At 25.1% G+C, this 20775-nt stretch overlaps 1 protein-coding gene across 2 annotated transcripts in view; it reads left to right on the top strand.

Annotated features, from left to right (window-relative positions):
* Positions 1 to 18014, top strand: part of LOC129609966 (spastin) — a 29988-nt gene extending 11974 nt beyond the window's left edge. The window contains exons 2-6 of one of the 2 annotated variants that reach the window (XM_055522254.1): positions 9311 to 9481; positions 12901 to 13254; positions 13762 to 13967; positions 14030 to 14312; positions 14370 to 18014. In XM_055522254.1, coding sequence (XP_055378229.1) covers positions 9311 to 9481; positions 12901 to 13254; positions 13762 to 13967; positions 14030 to 14312; positions 14370 to 15115 — 1760 coding nt within the window. In that variant the 3' untranslated portion in view covers positions 15116 to 18014. The remainder of the gene's footprint in view (positions 1 to 9310; positions 9482 to 12900; positions 13255 to 13761; positions 13968 to 14029; positions 14313 to 14369) is intronic. The other variant, XM_055522262.1, reaches the window with a different exon arrangement.
* Positions 18015 to 20775: the final 2761 nt, after the last annotated feature.

Below are 20775 nucleotides of genomic sequence, written 5' to 3'. Positions count from 1 at the left end.
AGTTTTTTTTCCCTTTTTAGCACTTTTCCAAAAAAATTTTGAAAAAAAGTGCTTATTAGTTTCACTCTGTCCGTCCGTCCGTCCGTTCGTGGACTTCTAAAACCTTTGAAGATAGAAAGCTGAAATTTAATACGTACATAGATCTTTACTAGAAACTTATTTCTGTAGAACATAATTTTTACCTATCTCCCCCCCCTCTAGAAGTTACACCCCCCCAAAACCCAAGAAATGGCCTTTTTTAACTATTTGTTGCAATGAAAACATAAGCATTTTTGAAATTTTGCAAACGCAAAAAGGCAGTGGCTTGTTTCCCCTAGCGCGGTATACTACAGTTAAACTTTAGAAAAACAAAATGGCCGGTCAAATTTACCGTTATCTAAAGTCATTTTTTTTCCACATTTTTAATTTCGTTTTTCTTCTAGACCCCAGCCACTAGGAGCTTGAAATTTTAGAGGCTTTTAGACATTAACAAATAGTTCATTTTTCTAGAAAAAAATTTTTTTCCATTTTCACCCCCTTTCAAGTTATCGCCTCTTGAAATTTGTAAAATTTGAATTTTGACACCCTATATTTCCGAAACCGCAAGCTTTTTTAAATTTCTATAAACGCAAAAAGCTAACGGTAAATTCCATGACATTAAAAAATATAATTATTTTTCTTAACTCACACAATTAACCCTTAAAATCGAGCTTTATGTTAAACCCGCTTTTTATTAATTTTTGCTTTATTTCAAAGACTACATAAATCATTCATCCTAAATATATGCAGTTTTGTTAAAGCTTTTTCAAATTTCTATAAACACAAAAAGCTAACAGTAAATTCCATGACATTAAAAAATATGATTATTTTTCTTAACTCATACAATTAACCCTTAAAATCGAGCATTATGTTAACCCCACTTTATATTAATTTTTGCTTTCAAAGATTGCATAAATCGTTCATCCTAAATATATGCAATTCTAGAAATAGTATCGTATGTGAATGAAAATATTTTTAATGGTGTGGTAGATATACATAGACTGTATTTAAAAGCAGAATTTTCACTTGTTGAAGGGAAAAGTGCTACAATACAAACCATTGGTTTGACCCAACTTTATTTTCTATATTTTGTTTAAACCGAAACTTCTATATAGATCAGTTCCGTTCCGTGATTGGTAATATAATATAATGCCCCACTTAATATACATAGGGAAATTTATGTAATTGCAATTGTAATAATTAATTTGATTTGATTTTAAATTTTCCTTAAGAGAGACAAATAAATATTCTGGGCTTTATAAACGTCACGATAAATTTATAACATATTTGCAGTTTAATTACTCTTTTGACAAATTTTTAAAATCATTTTTTTTTTTATATAACTCTTAAAATCAATTAAAATTGCAATCAAAAGTAGCTTTTTAATCATTAAAAGTGTAATTTTGCCTCTAATACTTTAACGATATATTAGTGTTTAAGTGTTTTCGCTTAATCATGTATAAATAAAATCGAATGTATTATTTAGCTATAAAAGAATTATAAGTTTCATTGTTAAGCTTTCAGTTTTTAATACAATTTTATATTTTAATAACTCTTAAGTTGAAAATTCTCATAAAGACATTTTCCAGCAATTAAGTGTGTAAAATAAATTACAATAATTTTAATGAAGTGTTTCATAAATAAAAAGCTTAAACTGAATTAAAAAAAAGGAATTCTCCATAGAATAAAAAAATTAAAGAATATTCTACACAATTGCAAAAAAAAAAACATTAACATTTAAATAAAAACTAGATGTGTGCTTAAAATTAAGAATTCAAAATTTACACAATTGCCCTCTTGAGAATAATAGCTGGTCGTCTTGAGAACTCTTTGTTGATATGTCAGCATTTGTTTTTGCAGTTTTTCATGAGTATATCTTTAAATATCTAGCTTTTGTACAAATGTGTGTATAATCTTATTAAGAAGAAGAGGGATATTTCATTTATCATAAGATTTTTTTAATAGTTTCTTTTGAAAGGATTTGCATTTTAGGTTTTTCATTTATTTACGTTGCATAAATTTAAAAATTTTTTTGTATTAAAAATATTAAATTTTGTGTACACCTGAAATTGTTTTTTTTTTTTAAGATTTTAGTAATTTTGAAAATTTTTTTAAAAAATCATTGTGATAAGGCTTACTTTTAATCTTAAAGCGAATCAACGACCGGGTTCTAATATGACCAGAGGGCCATACTGACGAAAGACGTATGTGCGTTTGGTTTTTCTTTGTCATTTGTTTTTATAGTTTTTCCGCAATATACTTAAAAATTATCTGCGATTTCTTTCAATAATTCTGAAAAATGCTTTAATTATTTTTGATTAATCCCCTGCACAATTTTGCTTTATGCAAATATGTACTTGATATGAATCGCCATATAGTGATATGCACACTTTAAAATATTAGACCAAGTAAGTAATGACAAGTCTTTCCTTATCAGAAAAAAAAATATATTTTAAATTATCTAAAGAATAATCCATCTAATTTGTTCTAGTTTTTTAATGTTGCTTTCATCTCGAAAGTATGCAACGTATATATGTAAATGTGACATACTTTTGAAAATTAGAATAATTTACACAAAGAAATTGTTTTGTTTTTTTATTATTTTCAAGCCTTGTTGCGACCATATTTGCCATTCGGTTCACGCTTACTCTTATTTCTTTGTAGAAATGACTTGAAAAATAGTTGCTACATCAAATTTAATTTTTATTAGGTATTTTAAAATATATTTCTTTTATTAAATTTATAAAAAAGATCAATTTAGTTCTAATACTTAAAGCAATTTCCAAAAAATTTGGGAAAAAATATACGTATTAGTAAAGTTATTTCCGTTTGATGGTAGTCACAAACACTTTTTAATTTTGCAAAGATAGAAAGTTAGAAATTTTCTTTTTTTTTTTTCAGAAATCTGAAATTATTAAAGATCTCCTAGACATTAACAAAATTTTGTTCGAACAAAAACGTTTTTCTATCCTCCTCTTTTCTGTCAATTGAATTACCGTTTCTTATAATTCTTAAAAAATTCAGTTTTTGACATCTTATTTCGTTGATACTATTATTAATCATTAAATTTCTATAAAAGTATTTCATTCAAAAATTTTAATATTTCAAATAATTAGAAGTATAATTTCGTTCCTTTTATAAATTAACAGTAAAATAATTCTTTGTTATATTAAGAGAATAATGTTGTTTAAAAAAAAAAACCCTTTATATGTTGAGGGGAAATGTGCTACTCTACAAACCATATTTATTATATTTTAATACCATTTCAATTTAAAACCAATTCCAGAAATGCAAATGTTTATTTTTTCGATTTAAAATTCTTTTTACTTTTTATACAAAGGTACATATCTATATATGGTATGAGTATATCTTATTTAGGTACTGACTACTGAACTTCGATTTCCGATTTGAATTTATGACGAATGACGGCGATTAATATTCGGTTTGCATTTGCATTCATCGTCGGAGTATGTATAAAACGATATCTGTTGTTTTTGTTCTAAAAATTTCTCATTTCTTTCTGCTGTATTTATATATATATGTATGTGCTTTATGAGAAATTAAAACAAAAATGTAGGGAAAGAAAAAAGAAGTAAAAACACATGCTTATTTTTCTTTAATTTTAATCCTTTTTTCAATTGTATATCCTTGTAGATTTTTTTGTTTTACAAAACTAATTAAAATCGTTAACAACAGTTTAGTTTTTAAGTTTCTTTATGATAATTCTTTTAATTATTTGTAGTAAATTGAAAAATAAGAAATTCGAAATTTGTTAAGCAAGGTTTTTTAAAATTGATTTCCTTTTCTGTTTGTTTGTTTGTTTCTTAATTATATACCGGTTCCGGTTATTTAAAGCTTTTTTTGTCTTAAATTAATTTTTAGAAATTACCATCATTCAATTTGAAAAATCTATACTAAAGTATAATATGTTTAAATTTAACAAGAGTTAATGAACAAGTGCTGTCAAGTACATTAATTTTTACTGGAATTAGGAATTTACATAATAAAAATTTTTTTAGCGTTAGCTTATGTAAGATTTTAATTTTAATAAGCTTAATAAATTTTCTTATACTTAACAAAAATTATCAACAGAATAGCTAGTTATTATTTTGCCAACCGCGTCGTGTACAATGACGTACGTTGTATAATAGCATCAAATTTCGTATATGTTGAGTTTAGGGGAGCGAAAATAAAATACTTTTAGAGAGATGTCGGTCAGGGCTCGGAAACCAAATTGGGGACCGATTTTACATTTTTTACCATATCTACGGTATTTATTATTTATTTTCGATATTTTTTCCCATATCTACGGTATTTACCATGAAATTATTTGAAATTGGATATTTGAGTTTTGGTTGTTACCGAAACTAACTGGTGAACTCTCCAAAAAGATTCCGGTGACACGAAGCGAAATCCTACTGAGAGCCAAATTTACATTTTTCTAGGCATGTAACTAAAAGCTTGCTGACTTCCTTAAAATTGAAAGGAAGTGTTCAAGGCATTTTCATAATCTTCTGTAACACTTTAGGCTAATAGTTTTCGGTTATGAGCTGATCACATCAGATTTTTTTTATTTATTTTCGTTTTATTAATAAAGCCTATAAATAATTCATACCCTATTAATAATTATAATCAAATTTTATTGATCATAATCAAATTAACTAGATCTCAAGTATGTATTTTAGAAGTCAATATAGGAATGTTCCGCTTTAAAGACTTAACTATCAAATTATAAATTTAGTCAGTCCTAGTAAGAATAAAAGAACAATTTCTGCAATTAAAAATGTAACAGTAAAACTGTTATAAACATAACAAATTTGTAATACATATACTTATAATATATTCGTAATTCTCTATCGTGTGTATGTGCAAAAAGAACAAAAAATTATTTGAAAGCATTTATGCCGCTTATATTAACAATTACGTCATAAATATTAAAAATTATTTAGTGCTAGTTTTATTTTTTTTTGTTAGTTTTTTCTATTTTTTTTTTATTATTTTATTTTTATAACTTACTTGAAACATTGTTCGAAATTCAAGCTCGTAAGGTCTCATATTCCACAAAAAAAGTCTTGGAAGAATCACAGATTTCGAAAAAGAACTTTTTATCGTATGAGTTTTTTTTATCTTAAGAAATTTATTTCATTATTAGCAGTAGGAGCGAACATTGACGATTCGACAAAAAAATTACAGAAGGCAAGTAACAAAATAAGCCAGTGGACAAGGGATTGGAAAATGAAGTTGAATGAGGCAAAATCGGTTCACATAAACTTCACCAATCGGAAAATAGTGAATCCACCACAAATTCACTTAAATGGAACAACCGTAGCGATTCATAACCATGCAAAATACCTAGGAATGACTTTAGATATCAAGCTAAGGTGGAAAGAGCATATAAAGAAGAAGCACATAGAATTAGAAAATAAATATAGAGAAAATTATTGGCTCCTAGGTCGTAAGTCCAGTTTGGCAATTGATAATAAGATAAGATTTAATAGCCAAATCATTAAACCAATATGGCTATATGGCATTCAACTGTGGGGTTGTGCCAAGAAGACTCACATTAACAAAATTCAAATCTTCCAGAATAAAGTTCTACGGGTCATACGTCACCATGTTATATACGTAACAAGAATATCCACAGGGACTTAGGAATTCCTTTGGTTGTGGATGAAATTAGGAGTTGTGCTACAAAGCATAGGGCTCGTCTAGAACAGCATGTAAATATGGAAACAGCTCGGCTGCTAGACAATAGCGTTATAACAAAAAGACTTAAACGAACAAGACCATTCGATTTAACACGATATACCAATTTTCTTATGGAAGGTATTTAATTCCTGTACGGAAAAACCAAGTTACCGCGGAGGTAATAGTTGGTCTGTAGGACCAGTTTTATCCGTTCACAGTTTAGGTGATTTTTTAGGGTAAGAGCCACGCTCCCCCACTGTCGGAGGAAAAAGGCAGATAGAGCCGTCCTTCTTCGTCTTTCGAGATTTTTTCAGCTAGTAGAAAAAAAATTTAATAAATTTCATTTCGAACAGGCGAAAGATCAAAATTATTTCTTTTACTTGTTTATATTATATACTTGTGTAGATAAAAAATTAACTAGAAACTATAAGAACACATTTAATTGGTTGAAGTTTTGTAATTGCACATTGAAAATTATTTTTATAATACTGTTATTCTGAAAGCTTTATGGTACTATAAGAATATTAATCCCAACTAATGGTATAATACCATAAATGAGTTCAATTACTTTCTTATAGCTTTGCTATAAAAAATTAATAAGAATATTGACATAGGTATACATTATGTAATAATACATTTTTGACAGTTATTTAAAATTTGTGGCTGTTTTGAGTTTACACTACATAATTATTTTGTTTTAGTTGTTCTTTAATTAATTAACCTTTAATGGGATGAAACATATTAAAAATTGAAAACAAACAAAAATAATTCAGCTGACTTAACTGCGTTAGTCAAGATAATTCAAATATTTTTTTGGTAAGTTAGACGTTTATATGAACACACTAGATTTGCAACATTTGTGTAAGAACATAAATATAGCATAGTTTTCGCTGTATATCGCGATATATTGCGTTTATGAAAATGTCTAATATGCTGCATGCAACTTAAATGTAAATTCTTAAAACTTACGTAATATCGATTATAAATTTCAATAATGTTACAATGAAAATTTTATTTTATATTTAAAAATATTAATTTAGTCCTCTAAATGAAAAATATTAGATTTTGAAAATTCTGTGAATAAGTTCGAATCAAAACATTGGTTTGTCAAGAAGCACATTTCGCTTTTCAAACAATTAAAAATTAATATTTGAAAATTCTTGCATACTTTTAGAACGAAGACAAAAATTAAAAAGAACATTAATATAATTTTAAATTCGACAACTAAGTTACCGATTTAAAATGAACAGTTATAGTTCATTCAGAACCATTATAGTTTAGTTCTATAAGCAGACGCATGGGCGAACAGAGTGAAATTAATAAACATATCTTCTCCCAATTTCGTTAGAAATGTTCCAAACAGTATTTTTAAAATGCCGGTACATACTTTGATATTATAATAGTAAAAGAAATCTTATTAATAGGGGGCGAGAGGGGGTTCAATATTAATTTTTATTTTGATATTTGAATATGGGAAGTAAAACAATAAATCTTAAGGACAGCAATAAATATGAAAAATTTTTAATACTTTTCCAATATACACATATATATATTAGTTCATAAGTGCTTGCTGAAATATGAATATTTTTTATGCAAAATTTATCATATTTCAAGTATATTGATACTTATATAAAATGCATATCAGAAAATATATTAATATGTATGTGCGTTTGGTACACAATATAAATTATGTCATAGAAACATATTTTAATTATTTTTTTTACAATAACAAAAATACACATGCGTTGACTTCAAAAGCAGAATATTAAAAATTATTTTGATTTCTGACGTCATCCTCAACTTAACAAAAATGTAAAAAAAATAAAGAAAAAAAAAGCTACTTGTATTTCATAAACTTAATGCTCGTCATATCATTTTTACAATAGCAAGAACTTAATCAAAACTTGTAATTAAACTTCTTTAAATTTAATTTTAAACACAGTGATATTATACAGTTAATCAACAGGACTTATTCTTATACGACTTTCGGGTATATTATTTAACATAATATATTTTGAATGATAATTACTATTGAAACTGATGATTTAAGATAGATGGGAACTTCTTGAACTCTTTAAATTTTATATTCAAATTTTTAAAGATACAAAAAAAATTGATTTTTCATTTTAATTTTTAAACAATAAATTTTCCAGTAAGAACGTAAAAAATCGCATGTTCTGTAGAAAAATACGAATTTAGAAAAATTTCGTTCAGGAAACCGTCACTGTTTTCAGTGAAATTTTGGAAAAGACATAAATTTCAAAGAAATGAATTTCAAAATATTGCAATGATTTTTGTACAAATTTTTGCTTAAAGTCTTAGCTTAACTATTATTTAACGATTAACAGTATGTTAAAATTTACTTTGCCTATATAGTAAAATATAAAGTGAAGAAAATGAGATATTAATCTAATTTAGAATTTGCATATTGGCTTAGGAATTAGCCAACAAATGGCTAAACTTTTTCCTATTTTTAATATAAAAATAAATTTCCACTAAAAAGCTCATTTCATTTGTAGTAGACTTCAGCTTAACTAAAATATTATAGTCGTATATGTGAATGTACTTCAAAAAAAATTACAAATTATTCACTTATACGTATAACAAAATAACAAAATATTATGTTTTTATATTCTTGTGTATCTTTTAGTATACCTATATAGTTACATGAATAAAACTAGCCTTTGTTTCTATATGCATCATAGACGCTCTTATAGGTACACATGACAAAACACTAGATGTTAATGACACTTACTGACTGCGTGTAAATAATCTTGACATACATATAAGCTTATAGTAAATGAAATGTGAATACATAACATTATATACTTAAAGTATATGTCAAGTACATAAATTGAATGATGGCCAAAGTTTATAAAAATATAAAATTATAAAATTGCATTTCCTTTTTTTAAAAGGATATTAGCAACACTATTTTTGTGTTTAAAAAAAATGTATAAGTTGATAGGGGACTCTTTTATGTCTCAATTATTCTACTGCAAGGTTATAAATAAATTAAACTTTCAACTGGACATTTTAATTATAGAAAATCGGACAAAGAAATTTAAAACTTAAAGTGATGGAAACTTAACTGCATAAAAATTAAAATTAGTTATAAAACAATAATGAATTTGTCAAAGCGCTTTACTTCACTGTGTATAGTTGTATTACAAATTTAATATTTTTAGAATAACATTATATACAGGGTGATTGAGAAAGGTATACAACAACATACACCTTTGTTAAAAGGGTTAAAAATTAATTAAATTTTTGCTCCGGACTAGGAAAATCTGAAAGGTTTCCAAATTACAGGGATTTTAACAAATTTTCACTAATTTTCTACGTGTCCAAAATTTTTTGCTAATAACTTCCGTTATATATATCGCAATACAGTTACTGTCTTACTTTACACTACATTATGAGAAATAGGAAACTTTTTATAATCATATTTTTTATAGCCATTTTTAATTGGAAAATTCGTTTCACTCTCGTTTTTCAATAACCTTATAGAAATTTAAATTGTCGTAGTATAACAAAAAATTATTTAAAATCAAATAAATTTAAAAAATCAAAACAAATATTTACATTTTTTTTAAATTTTTAGGCCATAAAGAACTTGCTATTGAGTTATATAGAAAAGGAATTAAAGAGCTTGAAGATGGAATTGCAGTCGATTGTTGGAGCGGTCGAGGTGAAGTTTGGGAGCGTGCACAAAGATTACATGACAAAATGCAAACAAATTTGTCAATGGCAAGAGACAGATTACATTTCCTTGGTAAGTTAACAAAAATAAAGAAAAAATACACGAAAGAAAGGCTTACAAAGTTAAGAGAATAACAGCGAAAAATAAATATATTTTTTTTTTTGTTTAAAAAAGTACCAAATATTTTTTTATGTAATTTGCTAAATTATTTTTGAACACTTCTATATTTATTTATTTAATTGTATTTTTCAATTTTTTTGTTTTATAAAATTGAATAAATTTTTAACGCATGTTTCTAAATATTTTTTATAGAGTAATTGATTTTCCTCTTTTGATGAATATTGAATTTCAATATTCATCAAAAATGTTGATGCCAAACCATTAAATCCAAGTATTGTTGTATAATGTATTTGATTTTATGATAAAATTTCCTCCAGCCTCTACTTTAATACTTCTCACCATAAAAATAAGAGTTTCATGTTCAAAGTATATAAATTTTAAAATTTATTAAATTAAATTTCTATTAAATAACATGTTTTCGTGTAGAGTATCGATAGCGTATATAGGTGAGCAGAGCAATAAGATTATGTTTGCTCAAACTCTTTCGTAAATGAGCACTTTAAAGAACGAATATTCTATTACTTAAAAGATGAAATTTTAAAATAATGCTTTTATGTCAAAAAATTATGTTTAGCCAGACTCTTACTCAAAACACTTATCGCTATCTTCAATCTAATATTTTAATATTTTTTCGAATAATATGAATTTTTATTTACCGAATAACATTTTTCTTTTCCCAAATTTTACTTTTGAAATTAATTGTTAATAATTTTTTTACATTTATATTAATTAGAGGAAAACTAAAAAAACTAATTTTATTCCAATTTGGAAAAGTTAAATTCTTAATTAATAACTTTATACAAAAATATTGCATCCGCGATTTGTCATTCAAAACTAAACCCAATTATTCTGATTACTAATAAGGATTAATTTATTGATGTTTATATCATATTGTGAACTTCTTGTAAAAATGAAAGAATATAAACTACGAGTAAAAGAGGTAAAGTGAAGTTAAGCAAAAATCAATATTCTAATATTTCTTATCAAAGAAAACCATTATTCTACAATAAACAATTCAATCAATTAAATGTTGTCGTTAAATTTATTTAAAAACTTTAACTAATGCCATATGTGAACATATGTACATATGTATGTATATGCCACACCAAGCTGAAATTATTTTCCGAGATATTCTGAAGTAAGAAAATTTACAAAAACCATAAATTATTAATTTTTTATATTCCGATGTATTCTGAATGCTTCATACTATTTTTTTTTGTTTTATGTTCAATTTTTCAGTTTTCTGATTTGTTTTCGCATGTTTTCAAAAACTCTAGTGTATAAATATTTTTCTTAATTAGAAAAATAAAAATAATTGAAGTCGTTTTGATTTTTTTTAATTTTTACAAAACCTGCAATGATTATAAAATAAAAATGCAGTTAAAGCTATTTGCTTTCCATTTACACGCTCAAACTATTCAGAAGTAACTAAAATTGCGCACAGCTACACTATCTCGAATAAATGTGTAGATCAACTGTTGGCACAGTGCGGCCCACGGGCAGCATACGGCCCATTCAACTTGAAAATGTGACGCATCATACTGCTTGCAAGAGAAAAAAATATATTCGATTGCGACTATTAAAATTTTTCAAAAAAACTTTGAGAATTCGATCATAGATAATAGATGTAGAAACATAAAATTCTATATAAATTCATTATTTGCCAAAACAGAATATTCAATAAAGTCAATTATAAATGTAATTTTTCTTGTAAGTTGCTAATGTAAGAAACTCGAGTGGCCCATACTCATACTCACATAGTACATATTCGCCCATAATCTATAAAAGTTTACCGACGGCTGGTGTGGATGATTTTTCGAAGTTCTTTCGCCTTTTAATCATGCACATATTTGTATTTTATTACATTAACATTTGAATAATAAAAAGTCTATGTATAATAATGAAAAGAAAATGGTTATACCACAAAAATTAAGGTTATATTTTGCTCATATACCGAAATTACCGTTCAATACAAACCACGTATATAAGCTCTAGAGTAGTTTGAACATTAAAATCGAACGCAAATAATACTTAATAGGCAATTTTTCTCTTTTTGATTGCTAAACAAAATTTATATGGTACTTAACGAATCTAATATAATCTTTAATTTTCAATTGTTTAATAATTGTCTTCAAAGCATATTAATTGAATGCTAAATTTCATTTGTATTTATTTTAAATAAAGATTACTTTCAGTGCAAGAATTTTTATATTGAAAATTCTTGTTTGTAATTCTTCAGTAACTTTCCATTTGGAAAAATAGGAAGATCTGATGCGTTTAAATTTGCATTTAATTTTTTTTGTAAACACATTTCTTTTTAAAAACATTATAGCAAATTTAAATTATTAATTAAAATATTAATTAAAAATATTAGTCAATATCCTTCGCACGAATAATTTCTAACAACCCTTGCGATTGTCATAAAAGTTTGGGAAATATTTTTGATTTATTCTCTTTTGAGCTTGGTGGCCTGATTCGGCATCATTTCAACTAAGTATGCAAATAAAAAAAATTTGTTTGTTTTTAAATACGTTATAAAGTTTTATCAATTATATATAGCTATAGTAAATTAGTGAAATATTTTATGTTCGTAATTTTAAGTAATTTAAAATTTTGAAATATGTGTTCTTTAGTAGAAGTACTCGTATTTTATAATACAATAGTTTATTTTATTTTACGAAAAAAAGTCCTTCAATCAATTAATTGTTTTAAGAAAGTTTGCTTTATTTAAAAGATTTTGACTACAATTTTCTTTAAAAAAATATCATGTCTAGAGTGTCAAATATCTTAAATGGAAATTTAATATATTCGACGCTCATTAAAATTAAAAGTTCTCGATATTCGCGAAAGCATCTAAAGTATTTTACTCTACACTTATTTTATCGAATTCTGCTGAGGCATTTTATAACTTTTATTATGATTACGTGACACTTACATACACGTAAATTAGTTTCCATACTTTTGTAATTGAAAAATTTAGAGAGCTCAGGTTAAAGATTAATACATAGATTTAAAAAATAGCGAAATGGGATAGTCAAAACTCGAAAATACAGCAAATTTTAATCGAAATTACTTATTAAAAATTAAGTTCTTTTTTTATAAAAATGTTGAAATAAAATGTTTTTCACTTTATTAATTTAAGTTTAAATTTTTTTAGTGCTTATTTCTCTGTCATTCTATTTTAATTTACAAATTAAAACATATTTTTAATATTCCTGTGGCGTAAAAATCTTCTGTTTTACCATTATTTCGTTTTTTTTTTATTTTATTTTTCATTTTTTGAATGCTGTTCGTATTTTGTTGTTCATAAATTATACATTTAAAATACTATGAATATAAATCTATATGTATAAATTATAAACAACAATCAGCACTGAGAGAAGAAGAACTACATTTAGAAGAATTAAGATTAGAAGAAAAAAATAAAAGAAGATCAACATCATTTTTAACTAACACACAAAAAACTCTTCAAGTTTTGGGTTCATATTTAAATCCAACTTACATAGGCAATACATCAACAAATAAGAATTCTACTGCTGGCAGTAGCGATACAACTCGTTCTAATAATAGAACTCAGTACTTAAATAGCTCAACAACTCCGGTTTCAAAAAAAATAACAAATTTAAATCTTACAAAAAGTCCTACATCTTCTATTGCATCTACAACAATTATAAATAGAAATCAAAATAGTGTTACAAAAGGAAAAGTAACTTTTACAAATGAAGGTAAGACATAATTGGTAAAATAACTCCAGTGCTGCTACACTTTTATAACAAATCACTTAAAATAAACAAATTCAAAAGAACCAACATAACTAATAATAAAAAAATTAATTGTATTTTATAAGAACAGGCACGTAGAAGCATTTGTTAAAAAATAAAATTTGCAATGACAAAAAATATTTAACTTTCTTTACATTATAGATATTGAAGTTTTAATGGCATTGCAGTTTTTATTTAAATTTAATTGTATTCTGAACGAAAAATAACTATTACTAAAATAATTTATGTTTTCACATTTTGTTTATTTTAAAATCATAATTATTATATTACGTATTATTAAGTTGCCTTTAGAGCTTTTTTATGCAATCAGATAAATAATTTTGTTTTAAAAGCAATTTTACTAACCGTATAATTCAATTGTACATCAGTATTTCTATAAAATAAATTAATCATTGTATATTTAATATGGAAATGGTAATGTAGTTTGCTATCAAATATATTTTATTCCAGCTTCTGGTCGAAAATTAAATGTAGCAAACAAAAGGCCCGGTAATTTAGGGGTTATTAACAAATCATCGACGTTACCAAGGAATTTAGGGTCAAAAGCAATTGTTACTGGTCCAGCAGCAATAGGTTCTGGAAATTATAGTGTCGTTCCGCAAAGACAACCGACGAAAACTGCTGCTACTCCGCCAGCAGTTCGAAGACAATTCGGAGTAATTAATAAAATTGAGATATTAAATAAAATTACATAAAGTTATTTTTCTATTTATTTTAGTATTCAAACAATAATAATAGCTCTCCAATGAGAAAAAATTCAGGGCGAAACACACCACCACCGCGATCTAGAACACCGATAGGTGGTACACCTTCAACAGGTAGTTCAAGTAACATAATTTCAGTAAAAGGTGTTGAACCCAAACTCGTTCAAATTATTATGGATGAAATAATTGAAGGAGGTGCCAAAGTTGAATGGTCAGATATTGCTGGACAAGATATTGCCAAACAAGCTCTTCAAGAAATGGTTATACTGCCATCTGTTAGACCAGAATTATTTACGGGTTACATTATTTAGCATTTCAAAATAAAATTATAGAAACTTATTATATACATTTTAGGACTAAGAACACCAGCTAAAGGTTTATTACTCTTTGGACCACCTGGTAATGGAAAAACCTTATTAGCTAGAGCTGTCGCTACAGAATGTTCAGCAACATTTTTTAATATATCAGCTGCATCACTTACCAGTAAATATGTTGGCGATGGTGAAAAATTGGTGCGTGCTTTGTTTGCTGTGGCCCGTGAGCTTCAACCATCGATAATATTTATAGATGAAGTTGATTCTTTACTATCAGAACGTAGCACTGGTGAACATGAAGCTTCAAGACGTTTAAAAACTGAATTTCTAGTTGAGTTTGATGGTATTCCAGGAAACGCAGATGGAGATCGAATAGTAGTCCTTGCGGCAACAAACAGACCACAAGAACTAGACGAAGCAGCTCTAAGACGCTTTTCGAAAAGAGTATACGTTCAGTTACCTGATTTACAAACAAGAGAACTATTATTAAAACGTTTATTAGAGAAACAGGGTAGCCCATTAAGTACGCAGGCTCTACATAGGTTGGCTGTGTTGACTGAAGGATATTCAGGTTCAGATTTAACTGCTTTAGCTAAAGATGCTGCTTTAGAACCAATACGTGAACTGAATGTAGAACAAGTTAAAAATGTAGATATAAGTGCTGTGCGTAAAATAGCTGAGAAAGATTTTCACAATTCTTTAAAAAGAATACGAAGGTCTGTAGCACCACAAAGTTTAAATTCATACGAAAAGTGGGCGCAAGAATATGGTGATATTACTGTATAAATTTTTTAATGATTTATGATAAAGTTATTAAACTTTTATTCTTATTAAACAAATTCGTGATAGTTTCTTCATTCAAATTCGTACGATTATATTTCAAACAAAGTTCGAGTTTAAATTATTATACTGTTTGTTATAGAAGTTTCTAAAATGTTTTATAAATTTTGAAATAATTATTCAGAAAACTCTGCTAGATATTTAATTTAAAGGATATCAATAGACAATGAAAAAATCGATGCACGACTAATTTTTTTTTTGTTATAAATTAATGAAAAGATTTGAATTGTATACATCACCATTTTTTATTACATTATACACTGTTTTATATTTTGTTTGTTCTGAACCTCAAAGATATTAATGATTACATTATTCAAAAAAAATTCATTTTATTATATGAAACATTGTTTTTCAATTAAGATACTTGTTATCATTTTAATACACTATTAGTACAATGTTTTAATTTTATCAAAATTATATATATGTACATGTAATGCAATAATATGAAAAAAAAGAAAAATTTAAAATATGAAGATTGAAAACGAATTCTTAAAAGAGCATAAACGAAACGATTAAGTTACCCCTAGTAACCTTCCCTGTTTTTGGCCACAAATATAGTATAATAATATTTACAGGGATTAAAACATAATAATTTAAAATAAATTACCTTTGTAATAATTGAACAATAATATTTGTATATCATACCTATAATGTATTGTTTGAATATAATTAAGTAGGTATTAATTTTTCAAAGCTAGTCGGCTAATATTAAAATTCTATTGATTGAAATATTTTTAAGAACTTCCAAAATTAATTTAATTCAACGTTTTTTCTATCAAAGAAACAATTAAAAACTACTTATGAATGTAAAAATGTTTGAAAGGTATCAATAATGATTTGCAGTAAACGGGTAAATTTTCATTTTGATTATTAAATATTAAAGGTATTGTACATTTTCCTCGTTATATAAATATTTTTCTTAGTTATTTAACTAAAAATTTAAAATTATAACTAAAATTGTTTCTCGAAATTGACAAACAAAAAATGTTTCTGGTGGTAAACGAAACGAAATCCGTTAGATATAAATTTGTGTACTACAAAATTTAAAAATTGATTTTTTTTTAATTAGATAAATCAATTATTAAAATATTTATTCAATTTTAAAATGATGAAACTTATACCAAAAATAAAAATATTTTTCTTATATCAAACACTAATTCTTTTAGCAGTTACAAAAGCCAAAGTTACGAAAAAAACAAAAACCAACAATCTTAAAAATTAAAGGCAATGTAATTTAGATTTCGAATTGTGCAAATATATAATTTATTTTGCCTTTAATTTAATACTGCAGCGTTGTTCAAAGCTAAATGAACGTATCCGCAAATTCTTTAACGTCAAAATTTTGTTTTCAGTTTGCAAACTGTCTGATGTATAAAACTTTTACGGACAGAAATGTAGTAAACTTTTTACTTGTAATTGACTTTAAATTTTGTTCATCTGTAAACGTCCAAACAAAAAAAAAATTTCTTGTAGATTTAAAATAATTTTATACTTACATATTAAAAATTAACAAAAAAAATATTTTTATATTATTTTTAACGTAATGATAGTCACTCAATACATCAAATTTATTTACTGAATTACTACGTCAGACTGTCTGCATGTAAAAAAAAAGATCTACAATTTTGACGCTTAATTGACTTTTTTCAAACGTTTAAGAATTTAAACTTTGACTGAAAGTAAAACGCAGTAGAGTATTCGTAAACTCAGACAACTCAGATTTTGTAAAATTTGACGTTTAAGAATTTACCATATTTAATTTTGTTTTAATTTTTTGTACAACTATTTATAAAACATGTATCTATTAAAATTGATTGAGGAGTTGACATAGTTAAAGCACATTAGAAGTGAATTAATTTCAAATGTACAATACAACCTTAAAATTTACAATAAATTATATTTTGCAAAATAAGCGAGTAAATGATTTGCACAATTTACATCATCTACAAGTTTAAAGACTGTAAAAATAATTTTTTTTTTAAATGAAAAAACTTAATACGAATCTTAAAGCAAATTTAAAGAATTGTAACAAATGAGATATGCAATTACATTAAATAACAATTAGGACTATGGCTGTCTTGTTAAAACAAAAGATATATAAAAATTTATATTATATATAAGGAATTTGAATTTTTAATTTTTAAGATTTTGTAAACTTTTTTTATAGAATTTATTACTGATAAAAAATAAATCCCGTGTAAACCAAATAAAAACTAAAAAATCAAAAGAAATACAAGGGGACAGACATGGAATATATAAATTTTTAAAAAAAAATACTGTTTTATTTATATTTGCGATTAATAGAAACAAATTTTATTTACCATTAAACTATTTTAAATTATTTAGAAATTGTAGAAATTAATGTACATAATAATAATAGTCTATACAATATTATACTTAGAGAACTCGCTCGTAAAAAAATGTTTTATTTTATTTGAAAATAAATTCATTACAACAATATTATAGTAAATATTTTAAGCATTTTTTGTCATTTAGTACCATAATAATTATTTCCTTTTTTTCTTTTACTTAGAATATCATAATTTTCATGATAATAATAGAATAAAAATAGTTATTGTATACTTTCTTAATTGTATAAAAATTAACTGCATATTATATGGTATAACTTTATAAAATTTTCTTTAAAAAACTTGAATAAATTATAATATTTAAATTCTAACAAAAATGGAGAAATAAAAGAAAAATTTAAATTTGAAAGAATTTAAATATGTACACATTTAAAAATTATTACAAAAATTAAAGTTAATTTTTTACTGCAAAAATATAATAATTATTATACACATAATATACATATAAATAAAATAAATACAATAAATTATTAAAAGTAAAAATTTAGAATTAGAAATAAAAAATGTCCAGTCAAATAAATTATATACATAAAAAAAAATTAAATATATATATATATATATATATATATATATATGAAACTACATTTTAATCATTTAGCTGATCATTAAAGAATTGATAAAAATATTCAAAAATTAGTTTGTTCTTTATTTTAAAAACTTAAAACACAATTACAAAGTGCTCCCAAAACCAAGTTTCATGCATTATTAACACATTTTTCTTTACATATCATTCATTACACATTTATTCTAATTTTTATTAGTTAATTTTATTTACCTTAGGAAATAGCGAATATAGCGAATAATTTGTTCAACCACTTTCTATAAATTTTACTTTGAATGCCTTCAAAAATCAAAAATACGAATGCCTTCTGAATTTGGATTTTTTTGTTCTTCAAAAAATTCACATATCTAATGAAAGTCTGCTGGATCTAACGGAATTCATTTTAAAAGTATGTATTGACACAGTTTGAAATGAAATACTTTTTTTTTAAATTTCATAATAAAAAAATTGCTATTCCTTGGCCAAAGTCTATCAAAAGATTGAGTTTGGTTTTTAGTCACCACTGAAAAGATTAAATTTGGCCCGGCAGGCTTTCATAATTGCAAACAATAACGGACTTTTTTTCTACTATATAAAGGAATCAAAATTCAGCAGGCATTCATAGTTAGTCTAAAAGTCTCACATTTTATCATTGAAATATCATGATATGTGTATACGAGTATAAATTTATATATGTATATATGTACGTATATAATCTTATTTCAGGAAGAAGTAGTAGAAATGCAATTTAGAATTTTTGTATCAATTATTACAATTTTTTAAATACCTACATATTATGTACATGCATTAAATTAAAATTCACTTTCATTTATCTGCAATTTTCGATGTCACTAAAAACATTTAAACTACAAATATGTAATAATTTTTCAAACATAGTTCAGTTTTTAATTTTTAGATAAATAAATTGATTAAATTTGTTGGTCAATAAATTAGTGTAATTTTTGTATTACATAATTACATATATTCGTTCCTAAAATTTCGAAAATTTTTAATTTTATGCCAAAATTATGATTATCTAATTGAAATATTTGTAGTACAGTTATCAAAAAGTTTTCTGCTTTGTTCTAAATTTTGGTTAAAGTTTTAAATTTGGAAATGTCGAGTACTTCTTTGTTTACAACATTCAACAAAACTTGTAAGTATAAACATTTATGTTTAACCGGGCCACCGATCTTGCTCATTTCCAATAACGATCAAATGAAATAAAATTTGGAAGTGTTTTGTTTTGAGACGAGTTATATCTCAGTATTTTATAAAATATTAGGACTTAACTCATCTTGTTTCTATTGAAGTGAAAGAGTTTTGAAAGCTCTTTAAAGCGACATCATTAGTTTATTTTCGGAAAAAAATAAAAGTAACACTTTAAAAATACAATACACAAATTATGTAAGATAATAATCTTTTATAACATTATACATATTTATACATACATACTGTACTTACAAAATGTCTATTTTTGCAATTTTTATGGTTTGAATTTATTGAACGCATTATGGAAGATCTGCACACATACACATGTATGTAAGAAGGATGTACATACATATAGTACATATAGTAACTGTAAACGCAAAAAATATTAACCTATGTACATATGAGTATATGTATATTCATACATACATATATGTTACCTATATACCGTATTGAAAATTCATTTTTACTAATAATTTAACACTAGATAAGAGTATATGTTTGACTACTCTATTCTCAGTAGTAGTCTTATAAACGGGAAAATGTTTTAATTTTGAATGTATGGACATACATTTATGCGTATTAGAGTCGTTACTAGATAGACGTATGTGTTTATATATGCACATACTTATGTATCCATATTGACTAAGAATTCATTGAATCTTTTGACACATTTGGTGCAAAAATGAATAGAACAGCAACAATTAAAATAAATCATTTGAAAAATTTTCAAAAAAATTTGAAGCAGTTTTTAGATTTATAAGTTGCCTCGGTAGTACAATTTCGTAATTTACTTATTTTAAGAATTCTTTTTTTATTATTCAAATATGAACACCTTTATCAAAAAAACCTAATGAAAGTTGAATTATATATATATTTTTCACACAATTACGATACTTAAATTTTGGTAGATTTTAAACGGACTTTTACATTTTCAAACAATCTTTTCTAACAGATTGGGCAATGTCTAATAATTATAAAACTGTCTAAATTTATATTTGGATACTTAAGTCAGAACTGATTACATTTCCTAACATACATACTGTACATATTTAAAAACATTTCCTAGTTATGAGTTGTTTGATATATGTGACTCGAAAAAACTAATCATCAAGAAGTTATTTCAATATTCAATACATTGCCTTGAAGTTACTTTGGTATAATTCATATAAGGCAAAAGTATACAACGTAAAATAACACTTTCATAATGTTTCTTATTCCTCATATTATTTTTTTATCAATTATCCTAAAAAATTTTTCAAAATATTTTTAAGCGAGACTAAATTGTTATTCCATTTTACAGAGAAAACAATTAAATTATAAAAAATTTACAATTTTTAAGTTGCACACTTCCAATTTTAAAGTCCTGGGTTAAGTGGTCACGGGCTAAATGTGGGTAAGAATTTTGTACAAGAAAAATGCAATATATTTTCTTTTAATCCTTCTGGCATTCTTCAAATTTTTTTTTATTTTTTTATAATAGATTT

The sequence above is a fragment of the Condylostylus longicornis genome, unplaced genomic scaffold, assembly GCF_029603195.1.
Source record: "Condylostylus longicornis isolate FDR11 unplaced genomic scaffold, ASM2960319v2 ptg000004l, whole genome shotgun sequence".
Taxonomy (NCBI): Eukaryota; Metazoa; Arthropoda; class Insecta; order Diptera; family Dolichopodidae; genus Condylostylus; species Condylostylus longicornis.
The sequence above is the reverse complement of the archived record's forward strand: the minus strand, read 5'-3'. Positions and strand labels throughout refer to the sequence as shown.